The sequence below is a fragment of the Xyrauchen texanus genome, chromosome 7 (genome assembly GCF_025860055.1).
Source record: "Xyrauchen texanus isolate HMW12.3.18 chromosome 7, RBS_HiC_50CHRs, whole genome shotgun sequence".
NCBI classification, from domain to species: domain Eukaryota; kingdom Metazoa; phylum Chordata; class Actinopteri; order Cypriniformes; family Catostomidae; genus Xyrauchen; species Xyrauchen texanus.
Genome location: NC_068282.1, coordinates 42,295,842 through 42,318,994, shown reverse-complemented (window position 1 = coordinate 42,318,994; position 23,153 = coordinate 42,295,842). Strand labels below are relative to the sequence as shown.

The following is a 23,153-nucleotide window of genomic DNA, read 5'->3' as shown; positions in this document are numbered from 1 at the left end:
CGTTTGTGCCGTTGCCTGATCTGCATAACAGCACGTGCAAATAACTGGTACTTTTTTTTGCAATTCATTATAAGTGAATTCCCCCTTGTGTCATTTATTACAACAACAAAAAAGGAAACCACCATAAGTCATAAAACTAGACTTTCTTCCACAAAATAATAGTAATTCAGTCCACTCAAAAGCAAGGTAAGCAGTCCTCACTCTAAGCCAATCACAGCCCTTGTAACAAAGACATACAGAACATGAATTTAATGATAGTATAACTCTTTATTTGTACATTAAAATGTTCTTATTCGTTTCACAGCAGGGTTGATGATTCCATGGCGCAGGCGTTGGTGTGTTCTTAAGGATGAAACCTTCATGTGGTTTCGCTCCAAGCAGGAGTCATTAAAATCGGGCTGGCTGTATAAGAAGGGTGGGGGTCTGTCCACACTCTCCCGCAGGAATTGGAAGATGCGCTGGTTCGTCCTACGTGACTCTAAACTCATGTATTTTGAGAACGACAGCGAGGAGAAGCTAAAAGGGACCATCGACATCCGCACAGCCAAGTAAGAATAAGTGGAACAGTAGACTGTGCTATCAATTAATGTTGTTTGTTGTATTAAAATTGTTTGGTATGCAGACTTATAATAAAATCAGGTCACAAAGAGAATCTGTTTTCTGATCTTTTTCCAGGGAGATTGTTGATAATCATGAGAAGGAGAACGCTCTGAACATCGTGACAGATGAGAGAACGTACCAGGTATTTGCAGAGTCACCAGAGGATGCCAGGTATGCTCACATCATTATATTTTTACTTTTACATTTATCTTTTTTTTTCATTATCTGTTTGCTCTTTTGACTTTGTGTGTCCTCAATTTCACAGTGGTTGGTTTAATGTGCTGAGTCGGGTCCATATTGCCTCACCAGATCAGCTGTTGGAGATGACTCATGAGCAGGCCAACCCAAAGAACGCTGTGGTGTGGTGTCATTACACATTTCTTCTTGCATGCCATAGTTGCACAGAAAATCTTTCCATTTCAACAAATGTTCATCTGGTTTTTTTCTATCTCTCAGGGCACACTGGATGTTGGATTGATTGACTCAGTATGTGCTTCAGACAATCCTGACAGGTGAGTGTTGCCATCCAAGATGTGTATGACTTTCTTCTGCTAAACTCAAAAGAAGATATTTAGAAGAATTTGTCAGCTCTGTAGGTCCATACAATGCAAGTCAACAGGGTCCAAAACTTTGTAGCTCAAAAAAGCATACAAAGGCAGCATAAAAGTAATCCATAAGACTCCACTGGTTAAATACATGTCTTCAGAAATGATATGATAGGTGTGGATTATGGCTGAGACAACGCGTCATACGTCGACGCAAAATATGCGCGTCGATTTGTCGGACCCAAAACAAAGATGGCGGCGCCGGCGAGTAGTAGTAACACGAGTGGCTCCTCAGACTATCAGAAGTGCAAGGCGGCATGCACTCGTTCCTCTAAAGTATGGGAATTCTTTAATTTAAAAGGAAACAATTCCGTGATATGTCCTCTTTGCAAAATGGAGATGGCCTTCCATTCTAGCACCACGGCAATGCACCAGCAGCTGCAGATGACAGAGCACCGTACGTTTTTTTTCAACTCCCCACTTTGTACTCGATGTTGGAGTATGCTATAATACGTTGTCGACACCTAAAGTTTTCGCTTATAGCTATTAATAATGCCCTTATAGCTATGAATGTCGTGAAAAATACATAGAGGACACTGACAACGCGCTGACAGACAGGACCAAGCAGGTAACATTTAATAAAGTCTCAACTTTCAAATTTGGTCATTCAAAGAAAATTAATCCATAAATAGGCCTACTATTTTGTGGCTCTTTAATGTGTCGTGACAGATTGCCTCAGTTAAAGCTGCTCGTGAACCGATCATCTTTTCCTTGGTTAATTTATAGCATCAAATAGGCAAAACATTAATGTAGCCTACATCAGAAGGACTGTTGTTTTAACCGCGGAAAGATGTCAGTACAGTAGCCTACAGTCCATTATTCAAATTGAAATCCACTGACGTTAATCTTCTCTCGCCTGACTACTTTGTCGGACAAAAATGGCGTATTATGATTGATTGATCAGATCGGCAGTCAATCAAACTCCCGGCGAATTTTTTTTTTTTTACATTTTATACACCCCCACCCCCGATGAAACCGGTATTACCGGTGTTGTCACAAGTCGATTAATCGAATCGAAATCGAATCGGACTGGGAAAAATTAATCGTTAGATTAATCGATGCATCGAAAAAATAAATCGCTAGATTAATCGTTTAAAAAATAATCGTTTATCCCATCCCTAGTGTGGATCTATAGTTAAGTCCTTTTTTACTATAAATTCTCCTCTCTGCCCAGTAGGTGGCAATACGCACAAAGAATAAGGATTGCCAAAAACAAAAGAAGAAGAATGTGAAAGTGGAGATTTATAGTAATAAAGGACTTAAATATTGATCTGTTTCTCACCCACACTTATCATATCACTTCTGAAGATAAGTTTCAATTCCTGATTCAAAGTTTTGAACCCTGCTGACTTGCATTATGTAGCATTATAAAGAGCTGAGATATTCTTCTAAAAACCTTTGTTTGTGTTTAGTAGAAAGAAAGAAATTCATACACATCTGGAATGGCATGAGGGTGAATAAATGATGAGATAATTAACATTTTTTGGGTGTACTATTCCTTTAATGTATGTTTTTTACTGATGTAAAAAAAAATTAATATGTTGCCATATATTAGATTTCAATGACGGTGGTTATGATCGAAGATTTTGTGAGTAAAGTCATAATATTTTGTGAATAAAGTAAAAATTACAAGAATAAATTCACAGCACTACGAGATTAAAGTCAGAATATTTGAGAATAAAGTCACAATGACCAGAAACAGTGTTTCATTATCACAATGTGTTATTATTACATTGATAACCAGGAGCTTCATTAATGCAAGAAATGGATGTGGATGATTTAGTTAAATCATACTTAAGTTTAGGATTTAGCAACAAAGCGTTGGTGCGGCTATCCTTATGAGGAATCTCCTTAGACACAGTCATTTTTATACTGTATAAACTATAGATTCTATCACCTAACCCTAAACCTAACCCTCACGAAAACTTCTGCATGTTTACATTTTCAAAAAAACATTGTTTAGTATGTTTAAGCGCTTTGAATTATGGGGACACTAGAAATGTCCTCATAAACCACCCAAACTCACACGCACACACACACACACACACACACACACTCAGTTAGTTACTTTGTAGTAGACAGATTTTGTAACTGTTATATCAACTGTAAGTTATATCAAGGATTATGTAACTTTTTTAAATGAAAAGTGTTTACATCTGTGAATGGGAACAGTGAGTCATCCTTCCCCTTCTGTCACTCACTCGACGTTGTGTCGATGAAGTGACACTAGGGGTCGATCCTGAGAGCCCAAAACACCTTCAGATCTTTGAAAAAAGGCCAATGAGAATTGACAAGTTGAATTTGCATGCAACTCCCCCCGACATACGGGTATAAAAGGGAGGCCAGCAGGCAAGTTCATTCAGATGTCTTCTTTGAAGCCGAGCAGTCGCACTACAGCAAGCTGAAGTCGTCTGCTCACTCAATCACCTTCACTCTCAGAGTGTTGCTGTTGGATCTATGGTGCTTTCCAGTGGTTTATTTCTCTAAGTGAGTGTGCACAGTGACGTTGAATGTCTTTTTATAGACGCATCTTTTTAAAGATGCCATTCCGTCTCTGTGCAGTTCTTGGATGTGGTCATTACCTCTCCGCCTCTGATGATCACGAACACTGCCTCACGTGTCTGGGCCAATGTCACGTTGAGGAAGCGTTTGTGGATGGTTCATGTTCTCACTTTGAGAACATGACCATGGCCATTTTAGGAGCGTGGCTCTCCTTCTTCCGAGGGAGCACCTCTTCAGCCGTCCCCCTTCCTGGCCCTCCTACCTACTGGTACGGCGCCAATGTGGCTGACACTGGAGATGTTTCACGGACTTCACTGGGTATGGTCCCACTGGGTAATTCCCTGCAGCCCGTCCACCCCGCAGCGCACTCGCTGGCCTCCGTCCATCTCTGGGATGAGACAGGCAGCTCGCCTCAGTGCCAGCCTAATGTCTCTCCCGGGGCCCGAGACCCGGATGAGATGTCGATCACTGCATCAGAGGGCGTCCTAGCAGTGTCAGATGCTGAAGACTCAACCGGACTGCAGCCTTCGGTGTGGCAGCCCGGTCTGAGGTGGATGCTAAACTCACTGCCATGCTTTCCCGGGCCAATGCGAGTGTCGGGGTTGAGTGGAACCTTCCACCCACCCCTGATCACTCGCGGCAGAAGGCAGACCCATCCTTATTGTTGCTGTGTCCAGTGCGCGCTTTGCACATCTATGTGGATCGCAGGCAGAGCTTTAGATACTTTGTGCAGCTCTTTGTCTGCTTTGGCGGACAGCGGAAAGGGAACGCTGTCTCCAAACAGAGGCTTGCGCTCTGGATCGTGGATGCAGTTATTGGGGTAGCAGACAGTTATAAAGTGACAGTAATTAAAGTGCAACTCAGGACATGTCTGTGTGTGTGTGTCAAACCAGTCTCTGAGTATTGAGGAGTCTGATGGCTTGGGGGAAGAAGCTGTTACACAGTCTGGCCGTGAGGGCCCTAATGCTTCGGTACCTCTTGCCAGACGGCAGGAGGGTAAAGAGTTTGTGTGAGGGGTGTGTGGGGTCCTCCACAATGCTGGTTGCTTTGCGGATACAGTGCAGAGTGTGGCATCCTCGTGGGCACAGGCCAATGGCACCTCTCTAGCAGACATATGTAGGGCTGGGCAGCACCCGATACCTTTGCATGGTTTTAAAATCTCCGGGTTGAGCCGTTTTTGTCTCGTGTTCTTTCAAGGGGTAAGCAGGTAAGTAAGTTTCATTGACAGCTGGCCAGGTGTACCGCTTGTGCATAGCGCCTTTGTCTCCAAGAAGGTGAAGCCGCGCACTCTTCTCTCCCATGCGTGTTCACGAATTTTGAACCCTGGATGTTCTTCGTCCTAGCCCTCTGACTCATGAATTCTGCTGAGGAGTTTGTGGTCAGACGCAGTACTTGTGCTACATGCCTTGTACCGGGGTAAGGTTTTCGGTTTCCTTGTTAACCTACTGTGATATATCTTCCACGGCATGTTCTCCCCCTTCCTTTTGGTAGACCCACGTCTCCCTTGGCAGAACCCTCTCTGTCCCGGTCACTATGTTATAGAATCTCCCCCACTACGAAGGGCAGGACTTATCGCCACGCCTCTCCCATGTCCGGCCATTTGGCCCGTATGGTGTATTTGCCACTCTTTACCCTCCCCTCCTCTTCAGGGCAGGGTGTGGCCTCCGCGGGGTCTTTTCCCCCTGAAAGAATAGGAACGGAAAAGAATGCCTTCCCCAGCGCGTTTTAGGCCCCAGCTGAATCTATATTTCTACGGAGAGAATACTTCGAGAGAAAAGACCGTGGCTGGCGCGGCCTGCTCCCACATTTGGTATGTCTCCTTCCCCCCCTCAGGGTTATGGGAAAGCACACGGCATCTTGGGGTGTATGGGGAAGCTCCGTGCAGCCCGAGTACATCTGTTTCTCCACTCATAGTAGCTTCCTTATACCTGCATAGGCAGTTCCCGTGCATGGGATTCGTATATGGGACCCCTAGTGTCACTTCATCGACACAACGTCGAGTGAGTGACAGAAGGGGAACGTCTCGGTTACTGTCGTAACCTCTGTTCCCTGATGGAGGGAACGAGACTGTTTCCCTCTTGCCACAGACAGAACTTTACCGCTGTAATGGCCGGGACCTTGCTCTCAAGATCGACCCCTAGTGTCATTTCATTTGCGCAATGTCTTGTTCCCTCCATCAGGGAACGGAGGTTACGACAGTAACCGAGACGTTTTCTTTCAAGTAAGTCATCAAATGGTATCTGGAAAAACATTGAAATGCTCAGGCCTCTGCACAGATATATTTCTAGTAGAACATTAATGATTTCTTCTGTGATGAAGTGGGTGACCTCAATCAAAAATAATAATTTTTACTATTTAGACATTCAAATTCATGTTCTTCAGACACTTTCTTTTTTTGACGCTGCCATTGTGAACATTCATGGGGATTCAGACCATAGACTTGTACACGAAAACCTGAAGTTTGCCAAGTTGTGCCCCTTTGCAAACATGTTAAAAGCATATATAGTCTCCAGAAAGAGGCAACATTGCTCGCAGATGTGCATTTTGAATCATTTTGTGAAGAGTTAAGCCCAGCAAACACATAATACACACAGGCTATCAAATATTACAATTACATGGGGATTCAAACCAAATCTCTATTAGCTAACTATCTAGTAACTAGTCTTACAGTGAAGTTAACATGAAGGGAAAAACACGTTAAAACTACAAACCCATTAAAACAAAATAAAAAAAATATTTGCGAATTGCCTCAACGACACTCACCTTTTGAGCCGTTATGAAAGTGGTTCACAAGATCCAGCATGGAGTCCTTGCTGTTAAATTCAGTTAAAAAGTTTCAAGAGATTAAGTTTATGTCATAAAATCCACTCTCTGGTGGCCACACAGTGAAGCCTGAGGCAAATGATGATGTAATCGGATATGGCAACAAAAAAAAAGAAAATTCTAAAAATGTAATGAATATATGTCTTTCATATTGCCCAGCCTTACTGTGCACTTGTAGCCTTTCTGCCCTTATGCAGAATGCAATTTGGGACTGCCATGTAAATAGACTAGGACTATTTGAATCATCCATTGGAAGGAGAAAGAATAGGAGGAGGAAGAGAGAGAATGATTCACTCATTGCACACTCTCACCCTAGTCTCTTTTGTTAACCATATTTTCATTATTTATTTTGGCCTATTTAAGTTTAAAACTGCAGGGTCACATTACTCGCATGTTTCTTCTAAGCAAATCTGTTCAATAAGAACATATCTTTCTGTTGCCATTACAATTACGCTTATCAAAGAAGCCCAATAAAACGTTATACTGTATTATGTGTCATGTAAATTTAGATCTATCTTTAGACCTCATTTACACCTATCACATAGCATGCACAGACTGCAGAGACTGTCTATTGATTTCAATACGATTTTATCAACACTTTTTTATCCTCTGAAACCGTACAATGGCTTTCCATTGATCAAAATGTATTAATATAATTTATTAAATGTCCCTTTGTATCTAATAAACTGTGAAAGATGCATAAACAATATGTGTAGTAATTTATGGAATTAAGAGCAGTTCAAAAGCATGCTACTTAATGCTAGATAACTATGCTTTTGGGAAACATGCTGTTGTAAGTACAATTTAAGTGCCACTAACGTTCAACTTAGAGCTTTGGGAAATGCAGCCCAAGCATCACCCATGCCAAGCAGGACAGAGTGAACGTCTTTCTGGTTCTTTCTTCTGAATAAATTAAATTCCTGCATGTTTACTGCAGTGTTCGGATCCCAATAATAACTATATGCTGATGTGCCACAAGATAACAAAGGATTTCTTTGTTGCTAAATCCTAAACTAAAGTATGATTTAACTAAATCATGCACATCCATTTCTTGCATTAATGAAGCTCCTGGCTATCAATGTAATAATAACACATTGTGATAATGAAACACTGTGTCTGGTCATTGTGACTTTATTCTCAAAATATTCGGACTTTATTCTCATAATGCTATGACTTTATTCTCATAATTTTAACTTTATTCTCAAAATATTCGGACTTTATTCTCATAATGCTATGACTTTATTCTCGTAATTTTGATTTTATTCTCAAAATATTCTGATTTTAATCTCATAATGCTACGACTTTATTCTCATAATTTTGACTTTATTCTCAAAATATTCTGATATTAATCTCATAATGCTATGACTTTATTCTCGTAATATTGACTTTTTAATCTCAAAATATTGACTTTATTCTCAAAATATTTTGACTTTAATCTCATAATGCTATGACTTTATTCTCAAAATTTTGACTTTATTCTCAAAATATTACAACTTTATTCTCAAAATCTTTTTTCCCCACCCATGGCACCATTCTACTGTCATAGATTTCTGTATGGGACATTTTCTATGTTATAGTAAAAACTAACAGCTTCCAATAGTAAATTTCCCATTAATGGTGCTGTACATTTTATTATTATTATTATTTATTCTACATGTCCTGAGAAATCACACCAGTCTTTATGACTGCCCAAGGCCTTGTAAACAGCAAAAAAGAGTCAGGGGAGCAGCCCACACTTAGTCAGAAAACTATCTATATAGAAATGTACTCAAATTGCCTGTCAATAATTTTGCACTTGTCTTTGGAGGTTGGTGTTTTGGAGGGAGAGTGTATCATTGAAGATAATATAATGGTGGAAAACCCTTACAGCACCTTTAACCTTTGAATTTGTACTGCTAAATTATACAGCTTAATAATGAAGATATAATAAATGATACTGTTTCAATTATATGTCCGTATATAAAACAACTTCTCTTTCCTTCCTAATAGGCCCAATTCATTTGTGATCATCACAGCCAATCGTGTGATTCACTGTAACACAGATCTACCAGAGGAGATGCATCACTGGATCAGTCTGCTGCAGAAACCCAAAGGAGACTCTAAGAGTGATGGGCAGGAGTTCCTGGTCCAAGGTGTGTTTATCTTTAACAGAGTTATAACATGAATTTAGGTAGCAAAAACCTGGGGATTTTTTATTAAAATAAAATAACAAAACTATTTGTGTGTGTGTGTGTGTGTGTGTGTGTGTGTGTGTGTGTGTGTGTGTGTGTGTGTGTGAGCATGTATTTATCACTTTGTGGGGACCAAATGTCCCCATAAGGATAGTAAAACCCGAAATTTTTGACCTTGTGGGGACATTTTGTCAGTCCCCATGAGGAAAACAGCTTATAAATCATACTAAATGATGTTTATTGAAAATGTAAAAATGCAGAAAGTTTTCTGTGAGGGTTAGGTTTAGGGGTAGGGTTAGGTTTAGGGGATAGAATATAAAGTTTGTACTGTATAAAAACCATTATGTCTATGGAAAGTCCCCATAAAACATGGAAACACAACATATGTGTGTGTGTGTGTGTGTGTGTGTGTGTGTGTGTGTGTGTGTGTGTGTGTGTGTGTGTGTGTGTGTGTGTGTTATCCAGGTTGGCTACACAAGGAGATGAAGGCAGGGGCCAAGAGTTCTGCTCTCAAACTGAAAAAGCGCTGGTTTGTGTTGACTAACAACTCTCTGGACTACTACAAGTCTTCTGAACGAAATGCATCCAAGATGGGCACTCTTGTTCTAAACAGCCTTTGCTCTGTGGTCCAGCCTGAAGAGAAAAAGTTTAAAGAGACAGGTGAGTGTGACCAGTCAAAGCCAGTTAAAAATAAATAATTGAATAGAAGGTCACGTGACGCCATGCGAGGATCAGACATCCGCCTATCGGCTGGATTTTATTTTGTAGAGTAACACACATTCAGGACAGTTTTATACATGAATCTACATGCTCTTTGTGTTTATTCCCTCTATTGGCTGGAGTTTGTTTTATAGATGATCTTTTGCTGTCTAATTCTGTCTCACAAAATTTGAATAGAAATATCGAACTTAAGCAATCCGACGGCAAGGTTGTCGTGGGGGCTCTCGTGGGCATGCATAGACTGTTTGAGTTTGAGTTTCAAAATGTCAAATGTTAATATGAGCGGATTGTCTCTCTCTCTCCATGTGGAATGTGAATGGGTTGTATTCACCCCATAAAAAGAAAGGAAGTTGTTTCTCTTCTTAAGAATTAGAAATAGGATATAGTGTTTCTTCAAGAAACGCACCTTTCAAAATTTGGAAAGATGTGGGGTGGGCATTTTTTCATAGTGCTGGCTTGAGTAAAAGCAGGGGAGTCATTACACTGATAAGTAAACATCTACAATTCAAATGTCTCAAACAGAGTAAAGATAAATTAGGAAGAGTCATTCTTGTTTTAGCTGAAGTTCAGGGACAAAGTCTTATTTTGGCTAATATTTATTCACCTAACGTTGATGATCAGGGCTTTTTTATAGATCTTGAAGGGATGTTGCAAGCCGCTGGAACACCTCATGATATAATATTGGGAGGAGACTTTAATATTTTGATGGACTCAGTCCTTGATCATAGTGAAGCAAAAGTGTGTAAGCCCCCTAGAGCAACATTGACGCTTCACAGGATGTGTAAAAATCTTGGTCGTACAGATATTTGGAGACTTTTGAACCCATCTGGTAGGGACTATACAATTTTTTCATGAGTCCATAAGATTTAACCTGGAATAGATTTTTTTTATCTAAGTCCCTCATTTCAGCTGTTGTTGACTGCTCAATTGGAAACATTTTATTCTCAGATCACGCCCTGGTGTGTTTAGAGGTGTTGCCACACATGGAGAAAAATAAATCATATAGTTGGTGCTTTAATGTAACCCTGTTGCAAAATCCTGAATGCCAACAAATGCTAAAGGCTGGAATCAATGTCTATATGGAGACCAACTGGTCCTCGGTATCCTCTGTGGGCATGGCTAAGGAGGCACTTAAGGCGGTTCTTGGGGGCGATCATACAGTATGACCAAAAAATCATATGTAACTTAGTTAATTTTGACCCTTTAATAAAAAGGTTTTCGAGCGATGTGGGCAGGTGGGCTTCATTACATTTATCTATGTATCTATTGAGAAGGTTAATGTTATTCAAATGAATTGTATTCCAGAATTCAACTACCTGCTACAGTCTCTCCCTGTAGTTGTCCCCCTCTCTTATTTCAAACAATTTGATAGCATAGTGAAGTCCTTCATTTGTAATGGCTAACGTCCCAGATTACACTTCAATAAGTTACATACGTAGGCCGATTGACAAAGGTGGGCTAGGCCTACACAAGATTTTGTTTTATTATTATGCATTTGGTCTCAGACATTTGGCTCATTGGACGCTTCCACCTGAGAGAGCCCCTCCCTTGTTTTGTATTGAACAGGGAGTTCTTGCGCCTATTTCGCCATTGCAAAGCCTTTTTATCAAACTAACAGGAGAAGTTGCATCCCGTTATCTAGCATTTTCATGCGGTATGGACAAAAGAGTCCAGAATGTTTAATTCTGTACTATTTATGGAAGTAGCATACACCCCCCTAAAGCGGCAGATACTCTGGGAGTGGTGATTACTGCCTTTGGAAAAGGTCATGAGGCATCGGTGTATTACTCCCTGCTAATTCTGAGTCACAAGAGATTATGGGAGAAAGATTTCAACTTAGTATTGGAGCAGGGAGTGTGGGCTAGGATTCTAAAAAAGCATCAAGTCTACATCTAGAGATGCAAGGGTGTGCCTTATGCAATTTAAGGTTTTACATTGATTCTATTGGGCCCCCTCTAGATTGTATAGGCCCGGTCTTAAAGACACACCCACCTGCTGATGATGATGCCAATCAGAAGATGGACACAACCCATGTTTTTTGGTGGTGTGTTAAGATCCAAGAATTTTGGTTGAGGGTTCAGAGTTTTATGTGTGACATATTGGGCACTCAAATTTAATTTTGCCCCATACTCTGAATTTTAGGTGATGGGGCGGTCATTAATATAGAAGATAAATGCATAAAAATTGGGTCCTATCCAGTGTTATGATCGGCAGACCGTCCACCCTTAAGGGATAGTGTAACGTTTGGAAGGAAGTCCCGAGAGCTGGTAATGCTGGTAATAATGGGGGTCAAAAGTTGATTCTGTGAATATATGTTTTTCTTTTCTATTTCATTTGTTAGAATCAATAAAAAGTGTTAATCAGAAAAGTAAATAATTCGCAGTTATCATCACTTGCTCTGTCTTGTGTTTTAGAACAATTTCATGTCACGCATTTGAGTCACCATTTGTCAATAATTCTGTGTTTACTGTAAATAAAATAATATACTCTTTGCTTTGCTCTACAAACTGAGTAACATGGTGATGCTGATATGTGGTTACTGCAGGCTACTGGATCATTATAGTTCATGGGCGCAAACATTCATACCGTCTGTACACCAAGATAATGAATGAGGCGATGCGCTGGGTTTCTGCAATTCAGGGCGTCATTGACAACAAGGTGCCCATTGAAACACCCACCCAGCAACTCATTAGAGACATAAAGGTAAAAAAAATATTTTTATTCTAATAAACTCTGTATGCCTATAAACACTTTTAACCCTTCTATTGCGTTCAGAATCTGCATACCACTTTTGCATTCGTGGGTCAATTTTGACCCGGTGGAATTCAAACTTATAAATTCATGTAAAACCATATTTTAAGTCATAAATAAGTTCTTAACTGTTCATACATGTCAAAAGATTTATATTTTTGTCATGATAACTGGCAAATATAAAAGTTATTCACTTATATGATATTGTTTTTAAATAATAAAATGTAGAATTTCTTTGACTACTGTAAAATATGATGCATGTGAAGACATATTTTTTTTATCAACATTTCTGTGAAATTTTATATTAATATAACATAATATACAATTTATATTTACATCTAATGTGAGAATTACTAGTAATTTGAATGAATTTCCAATTACTCATTACTGCTCATTACAACTCGGTGGTCAAAAGTTATGAAACCAAACTTCTTTACAATGTTTTCAAGCAAAATCTATTCTTTTTACTTGCATGATCTGCCAAATGTTGATGTATGAGTATGCAGCAAGCTGGTTTGGCATCAGATGGCTGCAGAGAAAAATGTGGACAATTTCCTCTTTAATCTAAAGCTCTATTTAGACTAATGTTTGCATGGACAGAATTTTACCACACCCCCTTTAGGCCATAATACCTTTGATTGAGTTTATTTGTTATGTTTGTTACATCTGTTATATCTGTTTTGGTCAAGAATGTGTGAGAGAGAATGGGAAAGAGGTTAAATGTAAATGAAGTGCTTATATGACAAATATCGAATTCATTCAGTACTATAACATGAGTATGATCTCTGTTAACTGGTATTTAAAAATATTTATTCAGTAATGAGAACAACTGGAAAGATTCTGGAAATTAATTGTTCAAAAATTGCTGGGACCCTGTTTGTTTATTGGGTACATACATTTTGGAACTTTCTGGCTCAATTTCTGTCATCACATTACTGTTTTATCTGCATCATCAATGAAAAATATATGAACTTTTACCATACCTGACTTTTGACCCATATGTAGGAGAGCAGTGTGAACTCTGAGGCTGTGGAACAAATGTACCGCAGGAACCCTATTCTCAGATATACACAGCATCCTTTGCATTCACCTCTACTGCCCCTGCCCTACGGAGAGGTCAGCGAAAGCTGTGAGTATCTTCCTTCAGAATTTAGTTTACTCACAAAATCAGTTTTGTTTTATAGTTTTATGTTTTACTATTCTTTAATGTATCATCCTTTTTCTATCATTTCTCTTTTTATCCACCTGCAAAACAAACATACATTACATAAATACATTACTAAAATCTTTCTCTGCAGTGCAAAAGGAGAAGGGTTACGGAAGCCTGCAGGATGAGGCTGTGAAGATCTTTAACTCACTCCAGGAGATGGAGATAATCTCAGACCCCCTCGCCATCATTCAGGGCATCCTGCAGACCTGCCACGACTTGCGGCCGCTGAGAGATGAAGTGTACTGTCAGCTGATCAAACAGACTAATTACGTGGCCCAACCCAACAGCCCTGCAAACCGAGCCCATTGGCACCTGCTCACCTGCATGAGCTGCACCTTTCTGCCCAGCCGTGCCATCCTTCGATACCTGCGATTCCATCTGAAAAGGTAACTGAGAAGCATCTAACACTAAATTTGTCTCTCTGTCTCCTCCTTGCTCCAGAAATGTGTTTCTTCGTTATCTTGTAGCACATAATTATTTTCGATTGGATATGTGAAGATTTAAATGAAAATGTTGTTACAGTGGATATTCCGAATTAGATGCTTATGCGACAGAGAATTACCATTAAAACACCAGCTGACAGAATGTCTTAACCCACCTATTCTGATCAAGTAGGGCCACCTACTTTGCTGTTTGTGGTCATTTTTTAACAGACAAAGTACAGGTGTAGCTTTGTTTGTTTAAAGAAATGTTTCAATTAAATTTTGCACCACCCCACATAATTTAAATAAATATAATACATTAATGCAATTCTTTTGGGATTTTATGCTTTTTAGATCTTATTTACATGAAAATCATGACTATGAAAATGACCAAATGTATATTTATGTCTTGCAACATCAAGAAAAAAAAATATAAAAAAAAAATTAGTGTATAAAACAGAAGTCTCAGACTTTGTTTTCTGTATGCGTGAGTGTGTGTGCATGTGTTAGTTTGTGAGTGTGTTTGTGTGCGTTCTGCCTTCTTACGGTGTTACTCACCCCTTTATTTGTGTGTGTGTGTGTGTGTGTGTGTGTGTTTGTGTGTGTGTGCTGCTGTTCTGTGGGTGTGTTATAGTCTTACCCTCTCGTTTATGTGTGTGTTCTGCGACTGATTTATAGATTCTCCATATTTGATATTTGACATGAATGAAAATGAGGCTGTCAGGGATATACAATCTCTTCAGTGGCATGCACTCATGTTGTCTGGAGATTTTTTGTCTACTGAAATTTCTTGGAAACATGTTTTTTTTTAATGTTTGATAGCAGAACGATCCAAAACACTTCAGACAACCATACAACCCATTGATGAGACTGTACGTCTATCCCTCACAGCCACGTTGTCATTCCCATCAAAAATTAAACATGGCGCTACTGTGAATGATTTCCATATTATTATTGTCTCTAAAAAGCCAGACTCAATTAGCATATTGGAGTTAATCAGTGATCCCTTGAATATTTTCAAACAATAATTTTTAACCCCTTTCTATAAATAACCTTCCAGAGTACGGGAGCGTTACTCCGGCACAGAGATTGAGAAGTACTCCCACTTTATTGGGGAGTCCCTGAAGAAGACGAAGGCCAGGGAGTATGTGCCCTCACAGGAGGAGATCACCGCCCTGCTGAACAGACAGGAAATGACAACGACTGTGTACTGCCATGGAGGAGGGTCTTGCAAGATATCCATCAATTCACACACCACAGCTGGAGAGGTGAGAGGCAGAGAGAGGTGGACACTTTATTACTAACTAACTCTAAAATCAATCAAATCTCTCTGCTTAGGTCTTTATAATAAAATTACTGCATATTTAGATGAGTTTACCCTGCATTGATTTAACATTATACATTTTTTTTAATTGTTTGACTATGTAAAGGTGGTGGAGAAGCTTATTCGTGGCCTGGCCATGGAAAACAGCAGGAACATGTTCTCTCTCTTTGAACACAATAAAGTGGAGAGCAGGGCCATAGAGAGCCGTGTTATCGTGGCAGATATGCTCGCCAAGTTTGAGAGGTATTGATATAGTGACAGCTATGCTATATTTAATGTTTTAGAGTTGACTTTTTAGAGTTGATTTTGAGTGATGTGTTGCTCCATTTCCTTATTTAAAACACCTTAAGCATCCATAAATCCTGTTCAACATTTCTGATCATGATAAAAAAAAAAAATGTAATCTCTCTGTTAGGTTGGCAGGCGGTGAGGTTGAGGAGGAAGAAGGCCCCTGGAGGCTCTATTTCAAGCTCTATTGTTTCCTTGATGTTGAAAGCATGCCCAAAGAGGGAGTGGAATTTGCCTTTATGTTTGAGCAGGTGAATTACAGAAGTATTTCTATTTTCAACTACTATAGGATAGCATTGAATAAGGTGAGGTAATAGCATTCCTGCTGTTACCTCACCTTATTTAACACTTCTATTGCCATTTCCACTAAAGAGAATGTTATAAATACAACATGCCATCTTACAAGATGTTATGAAGATTTAAATAGTTGTTTATAAATCTTTTAATCAAATTTGACCAAAAATTATTTTACATTATTATTTTTACAAGATTTAGCCCCTCACACATACTGCTCACTTACATACTGTAAGTTATTAACAAAGCATTTAGGAGGTTGGTTATTCATATATGTAATATATGTACAGTAGATATACAGTATATTATATATCAAATATGAATAAATATTAAAAAATATTTAAACCAAAATTTCACAACATTGTATTTGAATGTTCAAACATTTATAATCTCGTATATTGTGCTTGTTTTTTTGTAATTATAATTTGTTGATAATTATCATGTTTACAAGGATAACGGCAGTTTCAAAAATCAAGCCTTAACAGTACAAGTAGTAAGATTGTAAGAATTGTCAAAATTAAGAGAATAAAGTTGTAATATTTTGAGAATAAAGAGAACATTGCAAGAACAAAGTAGCATTATAAGTTTAAAGTAGTAATATTTTGAGAATAAAGTGAAAATTAGGAGAATATGTTGTAGCGTTACGAGATCAAAGCCATAGCATTACAAGATTGTCCTGCTCTCCCTCTCTCTTAGTACAAACAGAGCACCAGGGGGCGTGGCTAAGGGTGCAATGATTTTTTTTTGTAGTCCTTGATGTGTTTTTTGTTGTAGAGGCAGTCATGAATTAATGTACCCCTAGTGACGTATGGTAGTCATGGAAGTAGAGAACGAGGCGTTTTTGCAGCTTGGTTTCTATAAATGCTTTTATTGCATTGGGGATTAAGTTTTGAGTTCTGAAATTTACAGTATGTTTATTGTAGAAGGACTACTTAGATGTGAAAATATCAAGGAATTTTTATTCTTCATGACATGACCTCTTAAAATTAGACTTACAGGTTCAAAGTTTGAAAACTGAACTCAAATTCTAAATTTCAAATTATCGATTACTTGTTTTCTTATGTTTTAGAGTACTCGACTACAAAATTACTCGAAATGCCTATTCCTGATTTTAATCTACTAATGTTACTACTTAATTCTCAAAAACATTTTCATTGTAATTTGAATGTGGCACTAAAACACCTTTGTAAACTAGTGTTCTATCAGGAAGACTTGCAGACCGGAGTGAGATTTAAGATGACATTTATTTGATGAATATAAAACAGAAAAGTTATGTCTCAGTCTGGCAGTCCGAAGAAGTTGTACTCGGAACAGTCATATCCTGCCGGAGATAGGAGGCAGGGGTGAGGAGCCTACCCCCGTGCAGGACGGGACTCAACCTGTGGTGGTGGGGTGGTGGAGGTTGCCGTGTTAGCACACTGAAACAGCAATGTGATAGATTGTGAGCAGACTTATAAACCAACGGCTTACATGTGATTGGCTGGGAATTACCCAGCTAATGGTGTGATGATGTACAGCTGCTAGTTTTCCCACTATAACTATGCTGCGCTTATATTTCTTATAAAGTGATAGTCTCTTTTTTTTATTTCATTGCCTTTTTCTCACTTTCTCTCTACTGTTTGTTCACTTTTCTCTTAGGCTCATGAGAGTCTAATCAGTGGTCATTTCCCAGCCCCTGAGGAAACCCTCCAGCATTTAGCAGCCCTGCGCTTGCAATACATCCACGGTGATGTGGCCCGTACGCCCTGGAGCCTGAGCAGCGTATACCCCGTAGGGCGACTCCGCACGCGCATCTTCCAATCTACTAAGGCAGGGGGTGCCGGGGTACCCGGGGTGGGTATAGTTGGGCCAGGGGGTCACACTTTAGAGCGCCGAAAAGCCAACTTCCTTGATGGGACCCTGAGACGCAGCTTCAAGACAGGATCACTGAAGAAACAGCGTGTGGAAGAGGAACATATGCTGGAGATGTTTGTGAAGGAGGAGATGTCAGCCACACTGACAAGTGTGCTGGAGAAATGGAGCCGTCTGCAGGGGATGCCTCAGCACCAGGCCATGCTTAATTATATGACTGTCATCAAAGAGTGGCCCGGTTATGGGTCTACACTATTTGATGTGGAGGTGAGAATCATTAGCTTGCCAATTTCGCACCACCCCACAGAATTTACTGTAAATATGCTTATGCTTTGTGCTAAGAAAAATATTTTTCTATAAAGAAATTATCACTATGATTTTTCCTTAACAGAGCTGCTGTATTAAGCTTGTCAAGGCCAATATAAATAAGAAATGGTAAAAAAACAAATGCTACTCCCTTCATTTTGTTATCAGAATGGTCAAATCAATATTTTTAAAAATGTCAAAGCATAACAGGATGATTTCAAGGCACAGGGCAAAGAAAAATCTGCATTTTCTCAAAAAATGTATAAAACATTTTAGAAACTGCATAAAAGGTGAAAGCATTCTATAAAAGCTAAATTAAGGTAGAATTTGAATTTCTTTATTCTATAAAACCCATTAAAATGTAATGGTTAATAATGTATTTTCGTATTACATATAAAAATTAATATGTTCATGCTCATCCAAGGATTGGGGGATTGGAGTTTGGTCTCAATGTTTCTAATTATGTGTGTTTTTGTATCTGTCTGCAGTCTAAAGAGGGTGGTTTCCCTCATGACCTGTGGTTGAGTGTCAGTGCTGAAAATGTCTCTGTTTATAAACGTGGCGAGCCCAAACCGCTCGAGACTTTCCAGTATGAGCACATAGTTTTCTTCGGAGCACCTCAGCCCAGCACTTACAAAATCATTGTTGACGAAAGGGAGATGTTCTTCGAGACGCCTCAGGTAATTGTGAAATATCCATTGAGAAAGCATGCCTTTAGTCCTCTGTTATCAATGCTAGTTGGACAAAATGTTGTTACATTGAAGGAGTGCAGCTAAACTGAATCTTTGTCAAAGTTGACACATCACTATATTTTTATTACAATCACAATGGTTGCTATTCCCATCAGTGAAGCAGTTTTTTTAAAAGGTTCACATGAGATAACACTGAAATGTGTATCTTTCCCATAAATAAGCAGAGAAAGCTATAAGTGAGCAATTTGTAGGCTGATTTCCCCAAAAAGTGTAAAAACAGTGACTCTGTTTGTCTGAGCAACCCGACACAGCTACATTGGCTCAACTAATTATTTGAGTTTGGGGCTGGACTGACCAGTGGGTTAGGGTTAGGGGAAACCTGTTAGAAACTAGTCATTACGTTAGCTCGACAAAGCCAATATACTCTTATTCTACAAACTGTAAGCATTTTTCCAGAATTCCTAAACCAAGACCAAAATTTCTAACTTCTCCTAGAGCTTGGCAATGATCATTAGACTGTTCTAACTTAGTGTGCAAAATTATTTCTATCTGGTCGGTCTTATAGTTTTCCCATAACAGACGCTGAAAATTGCATAAAAAAATTCCACAGAATTACATTGATGGACTGTTCAAATGGGCCGAGACTCTGCCATAGATAATAGTGATTTCAAACCTCAACTGTCACTGGTACATAAAAATATGCACAAGGCTGTAATCCCTCCATCTATTAGTTTATCTATCTTTTCTGTCTCTGTCTGACTGTTGGGCCTGTAAAAACTTTCAACCTTCAGGCTTTTAAAACTGTTTAACCTTTCAAGACATGCTTTGTCAAGCCAACATCAAAGTTTGTCTAAATTAACTTTACTTGGCTAGTTATTTTTGCTATTCCATTTGGTGTTGCTAGTTGCACAGAAATTACACACTTCACCTTCAAACTAGGGGTTAACCGATGTGTTTTGTTGTGTGCTTTAAGGTGGGTGAAATCACTAAAATCATGAAGGCGTACATCAACATGATCGTCAAAAAGCGCTGCAGTATCATGTCCATCACCAGCAACAGCAGCACCTGGATGAGGTGATCGACACCAACCAATGAGATCAAAGTAACCAGCAAGATGAGTGTAATGAAAGTGGAGTAAACTGCTGACCCGGATGATTAGAGAGAGAGAGTGAGAGAGCAGAGAACTAGAGACGTCATCTCTCCAACAATTTAACTACTGAAAAGCTCCATCTTACCTGTCCCAAATACAACAGCTCATTCCATTTATTTAGGATTTATTTAAACCAAGTTCACCTTTTCAAAGCACAACAATACTACTCACTGTTCCCTGCCCTTACTGCCAGCACCTTGACTGATGGCCAAACCTATTTATTTTCTTGTCTGTTTTTCTCCATTTAGCTTTCTCTATCCTCAGTATTCAGTCAGTGCATCATGAATACAGAGGAAATCAACATGTTGCTTCTGAACATTCATATACCCTGAAATCCCTATTTTGCTAAATTACTGCCGAGTTGTATCCAACATCAGACATTTTTGCATCTATTCAAACGTGTTTACCTTTTCCTGTGGTGCCACTGATAGCGTGTTTTGCTAGGAAACCTCCGAGACATGGGTTCTGGTCCCATGGAAACCAGGAAGAAATCGTGTTTAAATAAACAATGGTGAGCGCATATTCATCGGCAGCATTTTTGCTCTAAAATTTCAATTTTACACCACTGATTTATACACCAAAGTTTTATGGTTGAGGTTTAGCTTGGGGGCTAGAGTTTATAAAATATGCATTCCTCTTGACTGTATTAGATAATTTACAAGTAAAAACACAACGTACTTTTGGCACCACCCTTTGGACATTTTACCCGCAAACTGGAGCTCAAACATACCCATACGTTCAACAACACTTCCAGCTTTGGCCACTGGGGTAGTCGCATTGCGGTAACCACAGACTAATTTCAGAAGCATAACTTTCAACCTCCTGTTGCCGAATTAACAGTGTGATTTGTCTGGTCGGTGATGGTTACCATTTCTTAAACAATATGTTCCTAACAACTAGTAATACAAGTCTATTTACCGTTTTACTGAAGTGTATGCTCCATTTGACCCTTTCTGGAGTGTGGGAACTTGAGCAAACTTTCTTTCAGTTCACATCCAGAGCCATTTTGCAAAGCCATGACTGCTGGAGGCTGTTCTGAATGCTCCTGGATTAGAGTCAGTCAGCCAGCCAATCAGATCACAGCATATATGGAGTGCATCGGCAGGCAGCGGTATGTAGATATCAGCAACAAAGCCACTGCAGCAGTGATAGTGTGACTGTTCACACATCCGCTAATATTTGAGGCTGTTCACATTATCAATGGAACCAACATCCTATTTTGTATTAAATGGCAACATTTACAGTATATAAATATGCTTTTTTTTTTTTTTTTTTGCTGGTGATAAAAAACTTGTGTAACTTTGTCTTTTCCATTGCACAAAGGCAAATCCAGCCAGAGTGAGTGACTTGCTGTGTTAGAGGATAAACAGATCCTAGGCACATTTGTGCCCTATTACAGAGATCAAATGGTTATTGAGTATTAATGAAAGTAGTGCCAGGTCCTCCTGGCCAATACAAGTAATGAAAAGAGGCACGCCACTTAACAATGATTATTAATCTTGCAGCTGTCAAGATTCAATAGTACTGTATTTGTACTGATTCACTACTTGTGTGTGTGACATTAACTGTGTATCACTACACTGTTGTCAAATTATAAAAGCAGCTCATTTGTTTAGAGCTTGTTCCTCTCATATCTTTGTCAGTATTGATGCAAAAACAATGGGCAAATTAAAAATTGAGTGTCATTAGTATCTATTCTAATAGACACACAAACAGAGATCTTATTTACATTTACGCTCTTTGCAGATATTATAATGAGTCAAGCAGGTTTTTGAAGCCTAAGAAAAGGTTTTAAGTGCTTTAGGAGCATATCAACCTTATACAGAGTGTGCAGGCATTGATATTAGACCTGTTTACTGGACTGTGAAATCATAAAGTTCTTTAAAGTGTTCTTGACCAACAAGAGGCTGATCTTACATAGCTCAAATCATCTTATACCAATTCACCAGAACTGTCCAACAAACATCACCATAAACTTCTCATTATATCTCATATTACAACAGAGAAGACACAACATTCAGAAAGTTACAATCTTTGCTCTCTTCATAATTTTTGTTATTTTGCCTTCTGGCATTTTTATATGTTAGCTTTCTTGCATTTTATAACTTTGTCTCAACAAGGTCAAGCCAGCCTTTTCGAATATTTATTCTGTCAAGTGACTAAATTATAGAGCTCCGTTGGAATTTTTATCATGGTTCAAATCATTTCAAAATGTTGCCAGAGAGAACAGAAGACAAACAGAGATTTAATCAAGGCCATAACCAAAAGAAAAATCCATTAATACATCCAAGTACGCCTGTTGTTTTTTATTTAATGTGAGTATAATCCTGCAACAGTATGTGTAATTTTGCTGTTTGATATGAAACTACTGTATATTTGTCAGTGTAATGCAAGTTAGTTTGTGAACGTGTGTGTGTCTGAATTTAACAATGATTTGAAACTAAGCAGATGGGGGGCATGATGAAGGTGACAGGAGGATCATGATGAATATTATGGATGCAAAGTTTATGTGTATGAGTATTGCTATTACAGTATTGTTATGATTATATTTATGAAATATAAATATGTGTGGGAAGGGGGTAGGTGAGGGTTTGGTGTATTTATATGTTATAGATGATATTTGGAGAAAGTAAGAGGCAGGAGTTGCATTTTCATGCTGATATAAAATTATTCTCCCTTCTTCTATCCTTTTCGTAACCATTAAAGGAAAAACCACAAATCTGCTTTCAGATCAGCATTAAAGCAGCCTCTGATAACACTTTTTTGTGTCATTATTGTGAGCACTATAAGAAGAGGGACATGTTAGAAGAGGGACATGTGTTGAAACGGTGTAACAAGAAACAGTTTTTGTGCATATGTGTGTGTTAGGAGTTGGCATGTCATTTTCTGCCACAGTTGTCTGTCAACTCACATTCAACTGTAAAAGCACCTTTTTAGCAAGCGGCAGACTGTCACTCAATTGCTTTCAATTGAGAACAGAGCAGCCGAGAAGACTCAGGTGCTAGATTCCACTTTGCCTCATACACACATACTTCCACATGTATGTTCATAGACATCCACACATTCACCCTGACATGCCCACACACACATAGATCCATATTAAGCACACAAACACGCGCATACACAAACACACACACACAGCATGGTTGGTTCTGTCTCTCTCACACATTCACAATTGGGTCCTTGCTCCGCTGCGGGCAGCCAGAACAAGGCCTGAATGTAATTTCCTCATTATATTACAATAAATTATGATAAAAATAATAATAATTCTGCTTGTTAAAATATTGAAAGAGGGTTAAAAATGTTTTTTTGTAACTGGCTTTACAAAATGCTTTAATAAATTATTATAATGTATCACAATTAGTGGTTTCATTTTTTAAAAGAATGTATTATAAACTGGATGTCAATTGATCACAGTTGGCCATGATTTGTGTGACCATTTAA

The 23,153-nt window shown here is 38.8% G+C and overlaps 1 protein-coding gene across 1 annotated transcript in view; it reads left to right on the top strand.

The window, feature by feature from the left end:
- LOC127646120 (unconventional myosin-X-like) overlaps window positions 1-22,158 on the top strand; it is a 111,842-nt gene extending 89,684 nt beyond the window's left edge. The window contains exons 27-41 of the mRNA XM_052129570.1: window positions 305-548; window positions 676-771; window positions 866-959; window positions 1,057-1,112; window positions 8,520-8,662; window positions 9,167-9,361; window positions 11,967-12,124; window positions 13,178-13,301; window positions 13,471-13,768; window positions 14,865-15,072; window positions 15,235-15,371; window positions 15,544-15,667; window positions 17,349-17,828; window positions 18,356-18,547; window positions 19,533-22,158. Of these exons, the coding sequence (XP_051985530.1) occupies window positions 305-548; window positions 676-771; window positions 866-959; window positions 1,057-1,112; window positions 8,520-8,662; window positions 9,167-9,361; window positions 11,967-12,124; window positions 13,178-13,301; window positions 13,471-13,768; window positions 14,865-15,072; window positions 15,235-15,371; window positions 15,544-15,667; window positions 17,349-17,828; window positions 18,356-18,547; window positions 19,533-19,637 (2,654 nt within the window). The 3' untranslated portion in view covers window positions 19,638-22,158. The remainder of the gene's footprint in view (window positions 1-304; window positions 549-675; window positions 772-865; window positions 960-1,056; window positions 1,113-8,519; window positions 8,663-9,166; window positions 9,362-11,966; window positions 12,125-13,177; window positions 13,302-13,470; window positions 13,769-14,864; window positions 15,073-15,234; window positions 15,372-15,543; window positions 15,668-17,348; window positions 17,829-18,355; window positions 18,548-19,532) is intronic.
- The last annotated feature ends 995 nt before the right edge of the window (window positions 22,159-23,153 follow it).